This window comes from Galeopterus variegatus, unplaced genomic scaffold (assembly GCF_000696425.1).
Source record: "Galeopterus variegatus unplaced genomic scaffold, G_variegatus-3.0.2 Scaffold4178, whole genome shotgun sequence".
Taxonomy (NCBI): Eukaryota; Metazoa; Chordata; class Mammalia; order Dermoptera; family Cynocephalidae; genus Galeopterus; species Galeopterus variegatus.
The window spans coordinates 45,817-63,207 of record NW_007730289.1 but is presented as its reverse complement, the minus strand read 5'-3'; the positions used below and the strand labels follow the sequence as shown (position 1 = coordinate 63,207).

The 17,391-nt window shown below is 36.7% G+C and overlaps 1 protein-coding gene across 1 annotated transcript in view; it reads left to right on the top strand.

Moving 5' to 3' along the window:
- Positions 1 to 9,337, top strand: part of SLC16A10 (solute carrier family 16 (aromatic amino acid transporter), member 10) — a 118,023-nt gene extending 108,686 nt beyond the window's left edge. The window contains exons 5-6 of the mRNA XM_008586917.1: positions 6,108 to 6,336; positions 8,596 to 9,337. Of these exons, the coding sequence (XP_008585139.1) occupies positions 6,108 to 6,336; positions 8,596 to 8,828 (462 nt within the window). The 3' untranslated portion in view covers positions 8,829 to 9,337. The remainder of the gene's footprint in view (positions 1 to 6,107; positions 6,337 to 8,595) is intronic.
- Positions 9,338 to 17,391: the final 8,054 nt, after the last annotated feature.

Below are 17,391 nucleotides of genomic sequence, written 5' to 3'. Positions count from 1 at the left end.
CTATAGATGTGAACACTGAGGAACAGAGAGGCTACCTCACTGTTGCTGTCTGTGTGTATATAGGTCCAGGCAGACAGTCATAGGAAGGAGTCTGGTCACACAGCTAGAAGGAAGTGTAGACAGCTGGTAGTGTACTGCCTTTTAAGATGCATTTATTGTATTATGGTCATTCCCCTCTTTATCAGTCCTGACTGTGGATATCCTTGTCTAATATTTAGTTGAACATTTATTCTTGGTCTCAAGTGTCAAGGGAGCCCTCTAATGGACGTTTGTTGCATTATAGACTTTCAGCTTCCTTTCATTTCAAAACATTCTAAGTGCCTCCTTGTGCCCAAACACCAGCCCAGACCCCGGCAGGATGATACAAACTAGACAGGTTCTTGAGTTCCTGAAGTAAGACTGCGGCAGGAAGAATATGGGTGTGTCTGGGAACCCAAGAAGACAGGGAGAGTGGCACAGGAAGAGGTTGGAAAGCTGGGGTCGGGGTGGGGGTGCACAGATTATACAGGGCCTTGAAAGCTGAGATGAAGAGATCTCACTTTTAGTAGCCCTTTGTTGGAGAGTGTTGGTCTGATTATATATTTTAAAGTCACCGTGGTCGCTCTGTGTGTTGAGGATGGCTTCCAGGGAAGACAGCAAGAGTGAAAGACCGGAGGAAGACCAGTTAGATCAATCCAGTGGTCTAGGTCTTAGATGATGGGGGCCTGGACTAAGATGGATAAAGTCATGGTATATTTTATACATCAATGTTTTACTCCAAAACAATTTTTGAAAGTTTTTTCCCCTACAGATGGGGCAGATAGGTCATTTGCAACATTTTGGGGGCACATTTTAATACTTTAGTATTTCCAGTAATTTACAAAAGAAAATATAGCCAGTTCCTCCGTCAGGCTGAAATGATAGCACTCATGTGCCATGGAGAGAGGTGAACAGATTACCTGTGAGGCACTTTGAAAGTACGGTAGCCTCTGTGTGCTTCAAGGAAGCCAGCACCCAGCTATGTGCCCTGAGCACAGCTGGCCCTTTAGTTTGAGATGGACTGACAGAACTCTGCTGCCGACTGCTTTCTGCCCTGAGTGCCTAGCCAGAGGCACCCAAAGTCTGGAAACTTTATACTGATAAACTTAACTGTGGCCAATTATGTGTCTCCAAAAATACTTTCTGCTTATTCGGGTGCAGCTCATTTTTCCTCTTGAACTATACTTAGTTTCCTGAGCAAACCTTAAACTGACATTCCTCCAAGAATGCTCTCATTGTGAGAAATGGGAAAGGTAATAGCCAACAAAATTTTTTGTTCTTAGGTACATAAGTGGGGGGTGGGGTTTCCTTCTTCTACAGCCTGTGATATTATTACAGAAGATATTTCCTTCGATGGTTTTAAGAAAACAAAAGCAATATAGAAATCTAAATTGTCACTTTCTTATTAAATTTGTGTCAAAACCTAGAAGAGAATTAGGGGCCTCTGAATCCCTTATTTAAATCTATCCAGAGCTGCTGTGTTTGAGGGAAATAAAAGATTGTACATAGTACTAAATTTATTCATTTCAAGCTGTGTCCCAGCATTTACAGATCAATATTTGATGTATGAATCAATATTTATTTTGGGAAGTGATGGGGAAATACTGAACCTCCTGTGTGAACAGTTTGCCAAACCTTGGCATATGTTGTTGGTGACTCAGGTATCCCTGTATATAAGGAATTAGGAACGTTTTCACCAGCTTGGCCTACTTACCTCCTAACTGAGCAACATTTTGGGTAGTAACATTTGCTGAGAAAGAGCATTACTACTATAGCTACAAATAAGGTAGAAGAAGTGAGTTATTTTTCTGAGCAATATTTAAAGAATAAATATGTAAATTTCTATAAACTCAATTCTTAAAGAAAACCAAAAAATTTTACTTTTAAATAACAACTAAATAAATCCTTGTCAAATAATTGAAAAAGAGAATATAAATTAACATAGTTTGAATTGAGAAGAGGAGAACTTGCAGTCACACTCACAACTATTAAGAAATAATATGCTCAAGATATATAGTAATAAATTTGAAACTCTTAAGTGAATGACTTTTTACAAAACTGACCAAAGAAGAAATATTTGGAGGGGCAAAAATGGATAGAGAAATCAAGAATATTACCAAAAGTAAAGTGCCTGGGTCTCGTGTTACAAAAATTGTTCTAAGCAATTAAGCAAAATTCACTTTGTGCCAAGTACTGTACTAGGGTTTCAACATTCACTAAGTATAAAATACCACAGAGCTGTTTTCTTATCTGGAAAGAAATTTGTACTGAACAAAATAGGAAAAGAATATGAAGCACACTAAAATGGAAAATATATCTAGTATATTTCTAATGGAACACCAATCTAGTATAATTACAGTGGCGTGGTTGGGAATATTTGGTCTGCTGTTTTAAAAATTAAATCCACTGAATCTGGCCCCATAGTGTCCTATACTTTTATTTTATGAATTTTTTTTTTACATTCTATTTTGTTGTTGTGGAGCAGATGGGAGGGAGGAGGAGAGGGGAAAGGGGAAGGAAATGGGATGGAAGGAGGAGGACAGGTGGGATTGAGGCCTGTGGCACCCCCCCACATTCCCACAGGGGAAACCGGGGGACTTCCAGCTGTGGCTTGGTCATTGCCGGGCCGGTTACAGGTGTCATGGGAATGTGGCAAAAGCCCTCGTCCCCCACCTCCCCAGCTCAGGAACCCAGGGCCCTTCTTGCTGTGGCTTGGTGGTCATCGCTGGGCTGGGTGCTCGTGTTGGGGGGGCATGACCAAGGCCCAAGGCCTCCCACTATCCCAGCTTGGGAGAGCCTGGGGTGCTTCCTGTGGTGGTTCAGTGGTCGTCGCTGGGGTGGTTGTGCTTGTCAGGGGGGTGTGGCTGACGCCCTCGGCCCACACCCTCAGGACTGGTTGCAGGTGTCGGTGGGAATGGCTGAGGCCTCCGGCTCTCCCCCCTTTCTGGCTCCGTAGCCCATGGGACTTCTAGTCCTTCTAGGTGTTATAGGTGTTCTTTGGTGAAATGAGTCCTTTACTAGTTAATATCAATTTTTGTCTCTGGTTGTAGGTACTTTGTTTTTTCTTTCAGTTCTGCGTTGGATTATTTGCTGTTCCCACCACTTAAAGTGCTGTGAACTAACTGTGTTGGAACTAACTTCTTGTCCTTTGCTTACTTCTAAAATGGGGGAACCTCCTGGGTGGACCAGCACTTGAACTCTGTGGTTGGGCTAAATTGCTCCTGTGCTGCTGATTCCCTAGGGAAGGCTTTTTGTGCAGCTCAGGTTTTAATGGTTGACTTTATAGGTGCTTCCAGTTCTAGTGAAATCCGATGCACCTGGGTTGTGTAGAAACACTGATCTGGGCCTGAGTCTTTTCATCAAACTGCAGCCCATGCAATTCTATATTCCTGACCAGTCTCCTCTGAGTGGTCCTAGACTGATTAGGGGGCAGATCAGTGTTCTTGCTGTGCCCCAGTGTTCCCCTAGTGGGCCCGTCTCCCGCACCACCCGTGCTCCAAACACTTCTCATGGGACAGGCCGTGCTCCAGTCCCATGCGATGACCCACCAGCCTCTGAATGGCTCTTTTTTCCAGTTATTGTGGCTCCTCAGTCCTGTGTGGGTCTATGGGAAAACTATTAGTGGTATTTCTGACCTGGGGGCCACCAAGGCCCTCTTTTCCCCTGCCACCTCCAAGCAACTTCATCCGAAGGGCACAGCTGCGGCTCTTGCCAGCTCCTGCTCTGTGGGCTCAGCAGCTGCAGCCTGGAAGTAGCCAGGGCTCGAAACAGTCGGAGTGTTTTTTTTCTTTCTCTCATCATAGCTTCTCCCACCTACATGCACTCCGTAGGTCTTTCCTCCTCTTCCCCCAAGCTCTAGCAGCCCCAGCTTAGCTGTCATTGCTTTTTTATAGTTTTAAATTGGTTGATTTGTGGGAGTGACCCTGGGCACTGCCTATTCCGCCATCTTGAATGGAAACCTGTCCTGTACTTTTATTCTAGATTCTCTGGGGTTTGTGATTTTTTTTGAGTTTCTGATTCTAGATATGTTTCTAAGATTTAAATGACTTTCCATTATCTCCTTTCATGTTTGTAGGTAGAATATAAATATATCTATAACTTAAAATGATAGGGTTTGTCTAGTTAGTTTTTCAATAAAAATACCTCCTTAAATCTTTTCTACATGCTAATTTCAAACCATTTGCTATATTTTGACTTATTTTTAGATCACTTTTTGTCTTAATAGATGTGAAGCATCAGGAAGTCTTTTTACTTGCTCAAGGTCACAGAGAACTAGAACCTGATTTTTTCCCTCAGAGCCCTTGTTCTTTCCTGTCTACCAGGCTGAAAGCCCAATAATTACCCACTGCTAGGAAATTATGCTTGTGCTTTCATGGACGGTGGGTTGGAGAAAAGGAAATTTAATTAGAAAATAAATATTGGGAGAATGGGGAGATATTTGTTACTTATAAATGCTAGTGTTTAAGTGCTAGGCTTAGTTTTCAAATAGCCAACTCAGATTCCAAAACTAATCATAATTTTACCATAAAACCATAATTTAGTGGGCCAGCCCGTGGCTCACTCGGGAGAGTGCGGTGCTGATAACACCAAGGCCCCGGGTTCGGATCCCATATAGGGATGGCCGGTTCGCTCACTGGCTGAGCGTGGTGCTGACAACACCAAGTCAAGGGTTAAGATCCCCTTACCGGTCATCTTTAAAAAAATGAAGAAAAAAATTTATTCAGCTATATGGTACGATGGTGTCAAAAAGAGAACTAAGTTGGAGTGTGAAACATTTTTCAAGAGCATGTTTCTTATTGTGGAATCAGTGGATCACTTGTGTTAAAGTTTGTCAAAACCGCCATTCCTGAATCGCAACTGGAACTCACACTCTGCACCTTCAGGCCTCTTCAGGTTGTGAGTGGCTGCCCTGAGGCATACTATGAAACTTGGTATTACCTAGGTGTGCTAGAGAGTCCTAGGTAAAGTGGAACAGAGGCAGATGGTGATCCAGATGGCTGCTTTATCTGGTCTCTCCCTTTCTCTCCAGCCCCACTGTCCTTGGAGGGCCCCCTCCAGGACTGGTTCTATCCATTTCCTGCTGCTGCCAACATAGACCATGAGTTCCAGGCTGGCTCCATCTTGTGTGCTTTGGGCACTTTACTTACCCTCTCCCAGCATTACTGTCTTCATCTGTAAAAAGAGGATAACATTAGTCCCCAACTCATAAAGTTTTTATGAGGATTACCAATGAGATTGCGTGGCACTTAGTAACACTAAATAAATGATAGTTGCTATTATTTGTGTGCTTTAAAAAAAACCTGATGCTTTTTAAAACATTTCTTCTGATGACTAGTGAATTTTACAGTTTTAATTAGCTCTGTGCCTAAAAAAGTTATTTAATTATCTGTTTCCTCCTTTTTTGTACTTATCATACTTTGAATATGCAACTACAGCACCATCTAGAACTCTTCATTTGCACTTATTTATTTAAATGTCCACCTCTCCATAACCCAAGGGTAGGAATCAGGTCTTACTCATTGTTGAAGTCTCTAGCACATAAGCACAGTGCCTACCAAATGGCAGGCAAAATCAGGTGTTTGATTCTATTATCTATTAACTACTTAAACACTAAAATGTAAATGTCTAGTGGTTCAAAATAAATGTTCTGAACTTTAACTTTGAGGTGCTTAAATATAAAAATAATATTTTCTAATTAAAGTGTTCATAGTTTTAAAGATTAAAAAAATATCAAGTTTGATGAATGAATTGAATTGATTGGGCACTGACCAGGCACAGGATCCTTAAACCTCAAGATGAATTTTTACAGATTCTGACCTCAGAGATTTGCTGGCTGGGAAAGGAAAGTAAGTATATAAAAATAGTTACTTTCTTCTTGTCCCTTAATGGAAATATTGAGAAAGTGCTCGGGGAAGTAAGGAGAGATGATGATCGGAGTTGACTATGTATATAAAATCAAGGTGAACTAGGCAGTGGCAGGGGACAAAGGGGATAACCAGCAATCACTTAGAAGTCCTAAGTATGTTGCTTGGTAATTGTAACATTCTCCTTTCCTGAGAGCAGAGTTGACATTGCCTTGTCTGCCCTAGGTACTCTCCTTTTTCTTCATTGGTCTGATGTCCATGATGGTTCCCCTGTGTAGCATCTTTGGGGCCCTCATTGCTGTCTGTCTCATCATGGGTCTTTTTGATGGATGCTTCATTTCTATCATGGCCCCCATTGCCTTTGAGTTAGTTGGTGCCCAGGATGTCTCTCAAGCAATTGGATTTCTGCTCGGAATCATGTCTATACCCATGACTGTGGGCCCCCCCATTGCAGGTAAATATAATGATTCTCTAGTAATTGTATTAATTCATAGCTTAGACTTCAGGTCCTAAGTCTTGCTTACATGTAAAACATATTATAACTTACTAATTACTGGTCTTTTGCTTTCATGTGTGCCTTATCGATAACATTTTTAGTAAGACTAGCTGTAAATGGTATGTTGACAGAGTTTGCTGGAGAGTTCCTTTTATCCTTACTGGCATCTAAAACACAATAAAACATGTAATGGTAAGCTCCCGGGCTCTAAGCTTTCAAAATTCCTATATTCCACTTCGTATGTGCTTTAGAGGAATGGGAACATGATTTTAAAAAAAAGATGAAGATTCTGAAAGATTTCTAAATATGTTTGCTTTGTGTATGAGATCACACTTCCCTGGGGAATAGTTGATGAACAATAACATTTAGTGAAAACAACCCAAGTTTCCATTAATGGATGAATGGATAAACAAAATATGGTATAACCATACAATGGAATAGTATTCAGCCATAAAAAGGAATGTACTGCATCGATGCCTGCTACCAGATGCATGAACCTCAAGAACATTATGCTAAGTGAAAGAAGCCAAATGTGAAAGGTCCAGAATAGCTAAATCCATAGAGACCGAAGACAGATTGGTGGTTGCCAAAAGCTGGAGGGAAGGAGAATTGGGGACTAACTATTTAATGGTGATCAAGTTTCCTTTCAGCATGATGAAAATATTTTGGAACTAGATAGAGGGAGTGGTTGCACAACATTCTGAACGTACTCAAATGCCACTGAATTGTTCACTCTAAAATGGTTAATTTTCTGTTACATGAATTCCACTTTTAGAAATCTGAACAATGGTGTATAGGTGTCTCGTGTTCAGTATTACGTGGGTGCCAGTGTGAATTAGTATTAGAAGAGTCAATATAATTATGATAAAATTTCAATGTGTGTGCTGTCATCTGTGTCTGGCACATGAGGGGCTCAGTGAAAGTTCAGTTCACTTCATTCTCATATTCAGAACTAAATTCCCAGTCATGAATCAATCAAGCAGAGTTACTACTGAGCAGGTCACAGTTCTAAAGGTCTCCTTGTAGGAGAACCCTCCACTCCTTCCTGTCTCCCCCCACTCTACTTTTTATACCCTACAAGCTTAGTGTTAGTGTTTTCCAGTCCAGAGCAGATTCTAAGCAGCTCTTTAGTAGGAATGGTGTTTGTTGCCAGAACTGACTGCTAACAGGCCAAGAATAAGAGAGGTTAACACGAAACTTCCAAAGTTGGCAGAATAACCACACAGCAACTGGCAGTAGAAAGCCTCTGTCTTACCAGTAGGTTCTGAGGGCATCATAATATATAGCAAAACATAATAATGAGTGTTCATAAGGATGAAAGGTTCAGTTATACATGGAATAGTCTGATGCAGAAGATGGGAAAGTTGTATATTTTATGTTTATATCCAGAATGAGTGTACACATTATTGTGTTGGCACCTAACTGGACAAATGCTCAGCTATTTATTTAACAAAGTCAAGTAGATATTCAGTACAATATGTTCTCTGGACATTTCGGATAACTGAGGTTACACAGTAAAAGTTATAAAAACACTATGATAACTTTTAAAACCCCGAGTCCTGGATTTTGTTAGAGAAATAGTAATAAGAAGTACTTAACAGTTTTTGGGAACAGAGCACAAGGCTCTACTAGAGTGCCACGCATACATTCTTACATTCCCATGTACTGACAACTCTAGTACTTTCTCAAACATATTTACAAACTAACTTTATCCTCTTAGACTTATTATTTTTCGTGATTTGGGATTACAATGTAAAATAGTTTAATGTTATTCCATAAAAAACAAATAGGTCCAAGACCAGTTTGAAATGCAGACATTTTGGCATGCGTGTTTGAAAGAAGTTTCACCTAGATGGTTTGTTGCCTTTGGCTGAATCAAGGACACTTATGCCACGTATCAGAATACCCCAAATGCCCTCTGAAGGGTTTTGAGAAAGCCAAAGCTTGACTGCAAATATTCTTTTTAAGTAATATCTTGGTATAAAAACCCAGAGGCCTTGTGACAAGATTAAAGATATTAGATCTTTTCCTTCCTCATATCACAAAAGCTTTATATTTCAGATCCATTTCCTAAAAAATTGTCTGATCTCTGAGATGTCTGAACCCATCCTGCTGAGGTAAAGTTATTAGGCTGGGACTAGGCCATCAGAGTGACTGATCTCAGACCCCTAACAGCCATGCTTGTTCTCTCTTGGTGACAACTTTTTCTTTTCTCAGGGTTGCTTCGTGACAAGTTGGGTGCTTATGATGTGGCATTCTATCTCGCTGGAATTCCTCCCCTCATTGGAGGTGTTGTGCTTTGTTTTATCCCATGGATCCACAGTAAGAAGCAAAGAGAGATCAATAAGACCACTGGAGGAGGAAAGATGGAGAAGATGTTGGAGAACCAGAACTCTCTGCTGTCAAGCTCATCTGGAATCTGCAAGAAAGAATCTGACTCTATTATTTAATGTCTTATATACCTCCACCAGACTGGACTTGCTTTTGAATTTTAAGCAAGTTTTCCTTTGATATGAATTGCAAATTTCTCATTTTTAAAATCACATCCTAGTTACAGCACAATAATTGGGAAATAGTAACATTATTACTATAAGAACTATTTTCTGCCACTGAATAGCTGCCTGATATTTCCATGAGTCTGAGGGCAGAGATGCTAGTACATGAAAACACATGACAATTTGAAGCTATCTCAGTTAAAAGCAACTTTGGAAACTGTGAAAGCTATTTAGCTTGTAAAATATTTTAAAATACCTCAAGCTATATTGAAAGGGTTGCAGTTTGGTTAGGACTGGAAATACTTTGTTTGTTTTCTAACATGGTGTCCCTATTTCTGGAACCTCTATTTTAATTTCTTCTGCTTCTTGGATACTTTTCACAAAATTTAAGCCTGGATTCTAGATAATACCGGATCTACCCAAACCTCAAATCTATATTAAAGTTGCTTGCCTGCCATCAAATACTTAAAATGGTTTATGAAATTAATAGTCTTAGATTAAAGGCACGCATAAAGAGAACCAACTCCTACGTTTCTAAAAGTTTCTGGCAAGAATTTGTATTTATATGTATTTATCCTAGGGTGTTCCCCATTAACATTCCCATTACTTTTTTCTACTTATATACATATTATCATAAGAAAACTATTAGTTTTGAGGACTTAAAATTATAACCAAAGTCATGCCAAGACCCATACTCATTTACTAAAATATATATATCACTGAAATTATACTCTAGTATGGTAGACCTTTAAAAGTTAATAATATGCAAAGTATATTTAAATACTAACTATAGATGTATATTAGATCTTCCTCGAATATAGCTTGTTCACCTGAAAAGAATGGTATCTTTTTGTAAAGCACTTCCAGGATCCATTGTTTCTAAATTGCATGTGAGGAGAAAAACTTAATTCTATTATTTCACTATTTTTCTCTTCATCTTCTATACTTTCTAACAGGCAACGTCTTTTCATTCCTTGTCTCTAGCGAGGATAGAGATATCTGGAGAGCATATGGATTTGTGATTGATTTGGGTGGGGCCAGCAGGGGCCTGGGGGAAAGGCTGTTAAATGAACAGCTGGAAAATCTGTGACCTTCCCTTTTGGTATCAGCTTCCTCATCTGCCATCTTGAAAGTTTGAAGTGTCAGTGCTAAATGTGCAATTTATTTTTAGTAGAATTTTAAATAATTTTGATTGTGAAGACACTTAGCAATTTACTATGCCATGCATAGTTACTACTTAGTACTTCTAATAGTTCTGTATTTCATATTCGGGGGACTTAAGTAACCTGTTTGTAGAAAGTTTTGCTGCAGAAAAAAAACACATCTACAATTTGACCATATTGCCTTTTCATATTCTTATTTCAAACTTTTAGAAAATGATTTAGACAAGCTAATATAGTATGTTATCAAGTTCTTCATTTATTCATGCCTAGTTATATAAAATATTACTTCCTCATTATCAGTGCTTTTGAGAAGTTCAACAAAAACATAAAACTAAGACCAATCATCAAACCTGCCATTATGTTAATGTTTTTTTACAGTTTTAGCACAGACTTCTAAAGATGCCCTCCCCCCAATTTTATGAAAAGATTAATTCTAAAATGGAAATTTTACTCTGTAAAGACCTCCAAAATGTTTTTCTTTTCAAAATTTGGCTGATTTTAGAGAGGGAAAAAAAGGTAATAATTTGAAACCCAAAGTATGAGGGTATTTCAAAATATTCATGGAAAAATGGAATTAAAAGATAATACTAATCCGTCCATGAACTTTTTGAAGACCTCTGGTATTTATAATAAAACTTAGATCTCAGATTATCATGTTTGTGTATAATATTAAACTTATGTAATTTTCAGTTTAATGGAAAATGTCAAACTGGATCTATAACACTGAAAAAGCTCCACTGCAATAAACTCTTAAGGAGAATACTCTGCTGTAACAACATTAAGCTAAAAAGAAAAAAGTATAAAAACAAGATACTAATTCCTACAATACATATTTATTAATATGTTGTTTTTTAGGAAAAGTTCTGAAAGTCTAAATTATACAAACCAAGAAAATGAAAAATACTAATATTCATAAAGATTTGTGTTTTAGATGAAGAAATATTACTTTAATCAAAGTAAATCTTCTATAATTTCTGAACAGAATGTTGCTGCTGCAATAAAGTGACCTGATAAGCTTAAATTTTTTTGTTCAATCCAGACACTCTGTGAAAGGAAAAAAATAGAGTCAGAGCTCTGCTTTTTATTTCATCATCCCAGTTCTGATAGAAGTCAGCAAATTCTCAAATTTGAGAGGTTCTGGCATTTGAGACCAACAATAACGTAAGAAAGAGAGCAATCATTCCTCCTTATAGAAACTCTGGATCAGATACTATTGTACCATACCCAGGACTTCATTTACATTTTATGATCCATGTATTATCTGTTTATGCATGTTTGCAAGTGATCCCATGGGTGTTGCCCAAGTATGGAGAAAATTTTAATGCTATTAGCTCCAACTTCCCATACTTTAAAAGTAAATGTACACTTAGTTATAAAATAAACATGTTTACTTCTGATAATTCTAATTATCCTAACTGTATTTAAGAATATTTTAATTTATACCAATGTTATTGTAAACTGTCCTACATCCAGATGACTTTTGATCTTAAGTCAATAGAAACTGTATAGAAAATGTGTATAAGATTGGGGATAGGCAACCTATACTGTGTGTGGGTGGTTCTGAGGAGTCCCTGGTGGTGGACTTTCCTACCCTTTCATATGCACCTTTTTCTTACTGTTTTCATATAATTTTTAATCCTCATCATTCTTTAATTATTCCTTTTCTTCCCTCCATCCTTCAAAAACCTCCTGAAGAGTCTGTGAACATCTTTTCTTAGTTCCACTGGTTGCTTAACTGCACTTCTTACTGGTCCCCACAGTTTCACAGAATGGATCCCCAGCCAATTTTGTGTAATCTGGAGAATGACTTGTTCCCAGTCTTCAACTTACAGTTCTAATAGTCCACACTGAAATTTTTTTTTATAATTACCTGATTGAAATATTTAAGGGAAGTAATAAGTTTCATATAACTGGCATCTTCATGCTAACATTTAAAAGTTACTTAAATTTTTAAGGTAAATGCTTTGAGAGAAAGACTGCCAAGTTCTTAGCATAAATATTTTCAAAAAGCATAATTTTTTACTTTTTCATATTCCATTAAGGTTTCATTAAATCTTAGTCCTGAGAGCACATCACAGAGGATTACTTGGAATACAGTGGGCCTTGGATGCAGCTCCTAATGATTGCTCATTAGGAACCTACCTTAAATTGGATCACGTTTTATAGTAAATGGTGTTATAGAGTAAATTCCCAGAGTTTAGAGATACAAGTGGGAATGCATAAGCTAATTAGCTCTGATTTTTAAATATGTAAAAAATTTAAACAAGTATTTAAAACTCTTCAGGAAGTTTCTAACACTAAAAATTTCATTATTGCTGGTGTAAAATTAAGGAGCAATTATTGTATTAGGTTAAAGATCATTGCTTTTCCAATGTGTTGTCTTAAAAAGAGGAGGAAATGAAACTTTTTCTTTTTACATCCATTTTTTTTTTTTTGCAGCTGGCTGGTACAGGGATCAAACCCTGCACCTTGGTGTTATCCAGCACCATGCTCTAACCAACTGAGCTAACTGGACAGCCCCTTGTATATTCTTTTTTAATTTGAAAGGCAAGTAGTGTCTTGGCTAACAGAAAAATGCATCATCCATAACAATTAACTACTAAAAAGACAAGCTTTTTGTCTTATTATTAAAACAAAAGAGCTGTTTGTCATTCATAATGGTGATGTGGTAACGTAGAATAAGAACACACTATAGACATAAGACTTCCTACTTTACTGACTTAATAATTCATTTTGCTCATATTATACTCAGATTTTTGTTGATGGTTTGTTCTAAGGGAGATAAAAAGACTGTGTACAGCTGAGTTTGAGAATGGTTCCAGGAGCAAATAAGGTGGACAGACAGTTCCTGGGATCACTATAATTTCATAGCCACAGACATGTTTATCATTTTATTTATTGGCAGAGACTAATGCTCCATGTTATAAATATTCTATAGAGTAATAGTTACAATTCTCAAGAAAAGCCAAATGCCCATAGCTAATGTGAAACTTGTATACCTGTTAGAACCACAATTATTGAACAGTATAAATGTGGACTTTATAAGATGACTCCTTCTGAGACAATAAAGACCCACGAAAAAATTTGTCACATCTTTGAATCACTCAGAAAAACCTTAAAACTTAGAACATAGTAGTTTACTTAGCTTGCCTTTTTAAAATTATCAAATTTTAAACAGTAAACTTTAATCATCTTGACCTCTACACATTCCAAGTTCAAATTACCTATACATTCAAAGTTCAATTTACCATACTAAATGGGGGTAATCTTGCTTTCTGGAAAAAAAATCCCCATAGTACTATTTTCTTGACAGATATAAAATAATATAGGAGGCTACCTCATTTCTGAAACAGAAGATTTCAATATTTTTATTAATTGGAAAGACATCGGGAACAAAATAAAACCTTTCCAAGTACCTGGTGATGACACTTAATTGATCACAACAGTCTGCCTACCTCAGCTTTCCTGAGTCAATTCCCGCTTCATGAGAAGGGAGCTAATGATGATTCTGAGATTAAAAGGAAAGGGAGTGTAAATTGTTAAAGGGGTCAAAATATGAGTATCAGTAAAATTAAGTGCTTTGTTCTGATAAATGGATCGAAAAGGAACAAAAAAGGAATAACAACTAATGTGGCCTGTGGATCTGACAAAGGAAAGAATTGAAGAAATTTGTAATCTAGTTACAATAAGCTTCACCAGTGGATTTTCAAATCACGCTGGCAGCTTGATGATGATTGGTTTTGTTTTCTTGACAGAAGTATAGATGATCACTGACAATAGGTTGTATAGTTGTGCCTGAACCTTACAACTGACACGTTAAACTCCCGTAAGAGGCACTCCTTTCCTGGTGGAACAGGGATTTATTGCATGGCAGTGAATTTTTGTCTCACTGGAATTTTTTAAAATGCTGTTTTAATAGAGTCTAGCAATAGTGTTAAGAATTAACTCACAAGTTCCCAACCTAATTAGAGATTTTTTTTTTTGCCTTTTAATATGAGTGCTGTAAGAAGAGTATTTTGGAGTTGAATGTCACTGAGGATGTATGTGATAGGAACTATCAATATAAAATAACACTTAGAAATCAAGTTAGATCTGTGATACTATTTTGGAGACTGTGATATATGACTCTTGTTTTTTACTAGATAATAGTTTTCAATAACTGTCAGTTATTAGAAAAGTCAATTTGTTAAGAATTTTAAATGTATATAAACATTTAAACCCTTTTACTATGATCTTCCCTAATGGGTCAAAGTGTCTTTCATAATTCAGGCTATATTGGAATATTATTTCAATATTCCAAGGTTTTGTTATTAATAGTGCTATATTTTGACTGCAGATTATGAACAGACTGACTGTGTAATTGGTGCTTCCTTTTCCTACCAAAAAAAGATAAAGTCAAGATTGGTGCTACACTTCTTGTTCCTTTCAAAATTATTTTTTCTTTTTAAATGTATATAACACAATAGGAAAATGTGTAGATACAGCAATATCATACATTTTGTATACACATCTAAGGAAAAAACCTCACCTATAAAGCAATTATTGAGTTCATGTGTCTACTTAGAGGATGTAGTTTTTGTTAACATTTAAGGCTTTAAATTATGAAACTCACAAGAAAATGATCACCAAGTGAAACCTAATGAACACAGCCTCCCAAGGTAATAACTTTAAAGAAAAAGTTCCTTGTCATTGTTTCTAGCACAAAATGAACTATTCAAAAATATTCTGTAACTTTGAGGGAATGTGAAAAAATTACATATACAATAGTTTTCTATTGAGCTTACTTAAATAGACATTTGAACATTTGAAGCTATTCAGCTATTTTTCAGGCTAAAATCAGTTTTGGGAGTTATCAGCCTTAAAACCTGGATAATGAGTTACTTGCTCAGTTATACTTTCATAAATATTTTTTTACAATTTCTCACTGAAAGCATCAGTTTATCTTTCAGATTTTTTTTTTTTTTTTTGGCAGCTAGCCAGTATGGGGATCTAAACCTTTAATCTTGGTGTTAACAACACCATGCTCTACCAAGTAAGCCAGTGGGCAAACCCTATCTTTCAGATTTAACATAAAGACTCAAATTAGAAAGGACTACATATAGGTCAGTGTCAGCAAATCTCAAACCTATGATTTACCAATGGTTCTCAGCATCAAGGTTGTGGCTGACTGTGTAATACCCACCTAAAATTACACGTGGGTCTCTGAGACCTAATGTTCCTGTAAGTAGGATTCAGATAAATTGGAGATAACAGGTTTTAATTTAATCTTGCTGTGTTTTAGAGACTAAGCCTTAACTGTATTTGATGAGTATTTTATAAACGTAAATTAGGGAAACAATTCATGTGATCATTTTCCTAATTAGAAAAACCATGCATTCACAATCAAGTATACTAGGTTCACGTTGTTTACTAATGATTCTATTAACATGAATTATACATGGAAAGGAGAATGGGGGCTTGTTAATCAGAAGTTATAGTACAGTGAGATTAAACATCCTTTTAATAACTTCTGATATAACTGTTAATATTTTGTGGTGTGAAAAATGTAAAATTGCAAAGGCATTTGCACAGTGCTTGAAAAATTTGCATTTTGTCAGTCTGTCCTCCTACCATTTTATTTTAGCTTCGATAAATTGAACCCTGCATATTATTGAGAGAACTTGCATATTTTAAGCATCTCCTAGTATATGATATTTTAAATGTCAACTTATTTTAATATTTATCTGAAAATTAATTTTAAAATTATTTTTTATATTTTGAAAGTTAGAAAAACACACTTTATTTTAGACATCAAAACCAAATTATTCCAAGTGCATGCTGCATACTACAATGTAGCTCTGCTTCTCTCCCTACCTACACAGGATGCCATTTTAGGCACAACAGTTGTTTAAACTATGCTAAGTGATCACTATGATAAATGATCACTATGCTAAATGATCCTGCTGGATTTGACCAGTATGCAGTATTTTAGTACTTGCCTTTTAAAAAATTTTATGTTTTTTTAAAGAGTATAATTTATAATTGATTTTTTATAATGTGCAATTTAATATAGATAACCAAAACCTTTTTCATGAAGAGAGCTTTGTAATCATTTGGAAAATAAAATAATTTTGCTGTGAAAAAATGTGATATTCTCAATAAATGCAATAAAAAAAATTTAGCAAATTCCTATAAGGCTTTGTGATTATATTTCTCGAATTCCCTGGGAGGGAAAAGGAAAAATTATTGAAATGAAGGAAACAGTCTATGTTGAGTAAAAGAAATAAGCTGTGTGCTTTTTAAGCTGCATATATGTATTCCAAGTGTGTTTGGGTATTGTTATTTCTCCAAAGCAGGGAACAGGGATAGAAATGATCTAAAAGCATTGGATAGTCTAAGAATTATTTCTATATGACACTCTCCTTTGTAGTTGACTTATACTGCTGTTTGTTTTACTTATACTGACTAAACTTACTCAATTCAGCTGCTACTCAGTGAGCTTGTATTGATGGGCAATTTTAGGGGATAGTCAAGAACCAGGATGGAAGTTTAAAAAACAGTCCCCTGTTGCGGTGGATTACCTGCTTGGAGAAAAACTGACTCTGCTGTCAGAGGATGTTTATTATTTCATGAGCCCTGGCTGCAAAACAAATCATTATTTATGTTTAATGGTACTAGAGAGATTTAAAACATTAAACTCACTATTTGGAATTTGTGATATGTTATTTAATCCAGTAAGTATTTACAATGCCTGCACGAAGGTGCCAGAATGTGCAGGCCATTGGAGGGCCTTTGAGGAAACTAGGGAGAGAATAAATATGATAAATTGTTATTGATCCTAAGCAAGATAAAATTCACTTTCCTGAGAAAATAATTTTTAAAGAAAAAAAGAGAAGATTAGATAAATAGATAACTCAATTGTCATAATGTGAGACTTTTAGGATTGAAAGTTCTCCTAAAGTTTTAAGTTCATCAATAGGAGACCTAAACTATTATTCAGAAGTTCTTTTTTAAAATCTTTAACTCAGAGTCACCACTGTCTTCTTGAGACAGGAAGCTCACATGGTGGTCCGCCCCCTCCATGGCTAGGCCCTCTGCCTGCTGTCCCATCCAGCTCTAACACCTTTACCTGTCCTTGTCTTAGCCATCTGTGGACCTCCCTGGTCATTCCCATCCATCCATTAGTTACTCCAGCAAATGGCTTTTGGTTCATGGTTCAATATTCATGTGAAACAACTCTATTTCCACTGATTTAACAGTGACACTTGGAACCTTGTCATGTCTAGAAATGGCTTCATCTTTGAAATCTGAAATACCAACATCCCTCCCTCTTATCACAACTTCCCATCCCTTCAGTTCCCTCTTCCTCATTTCCA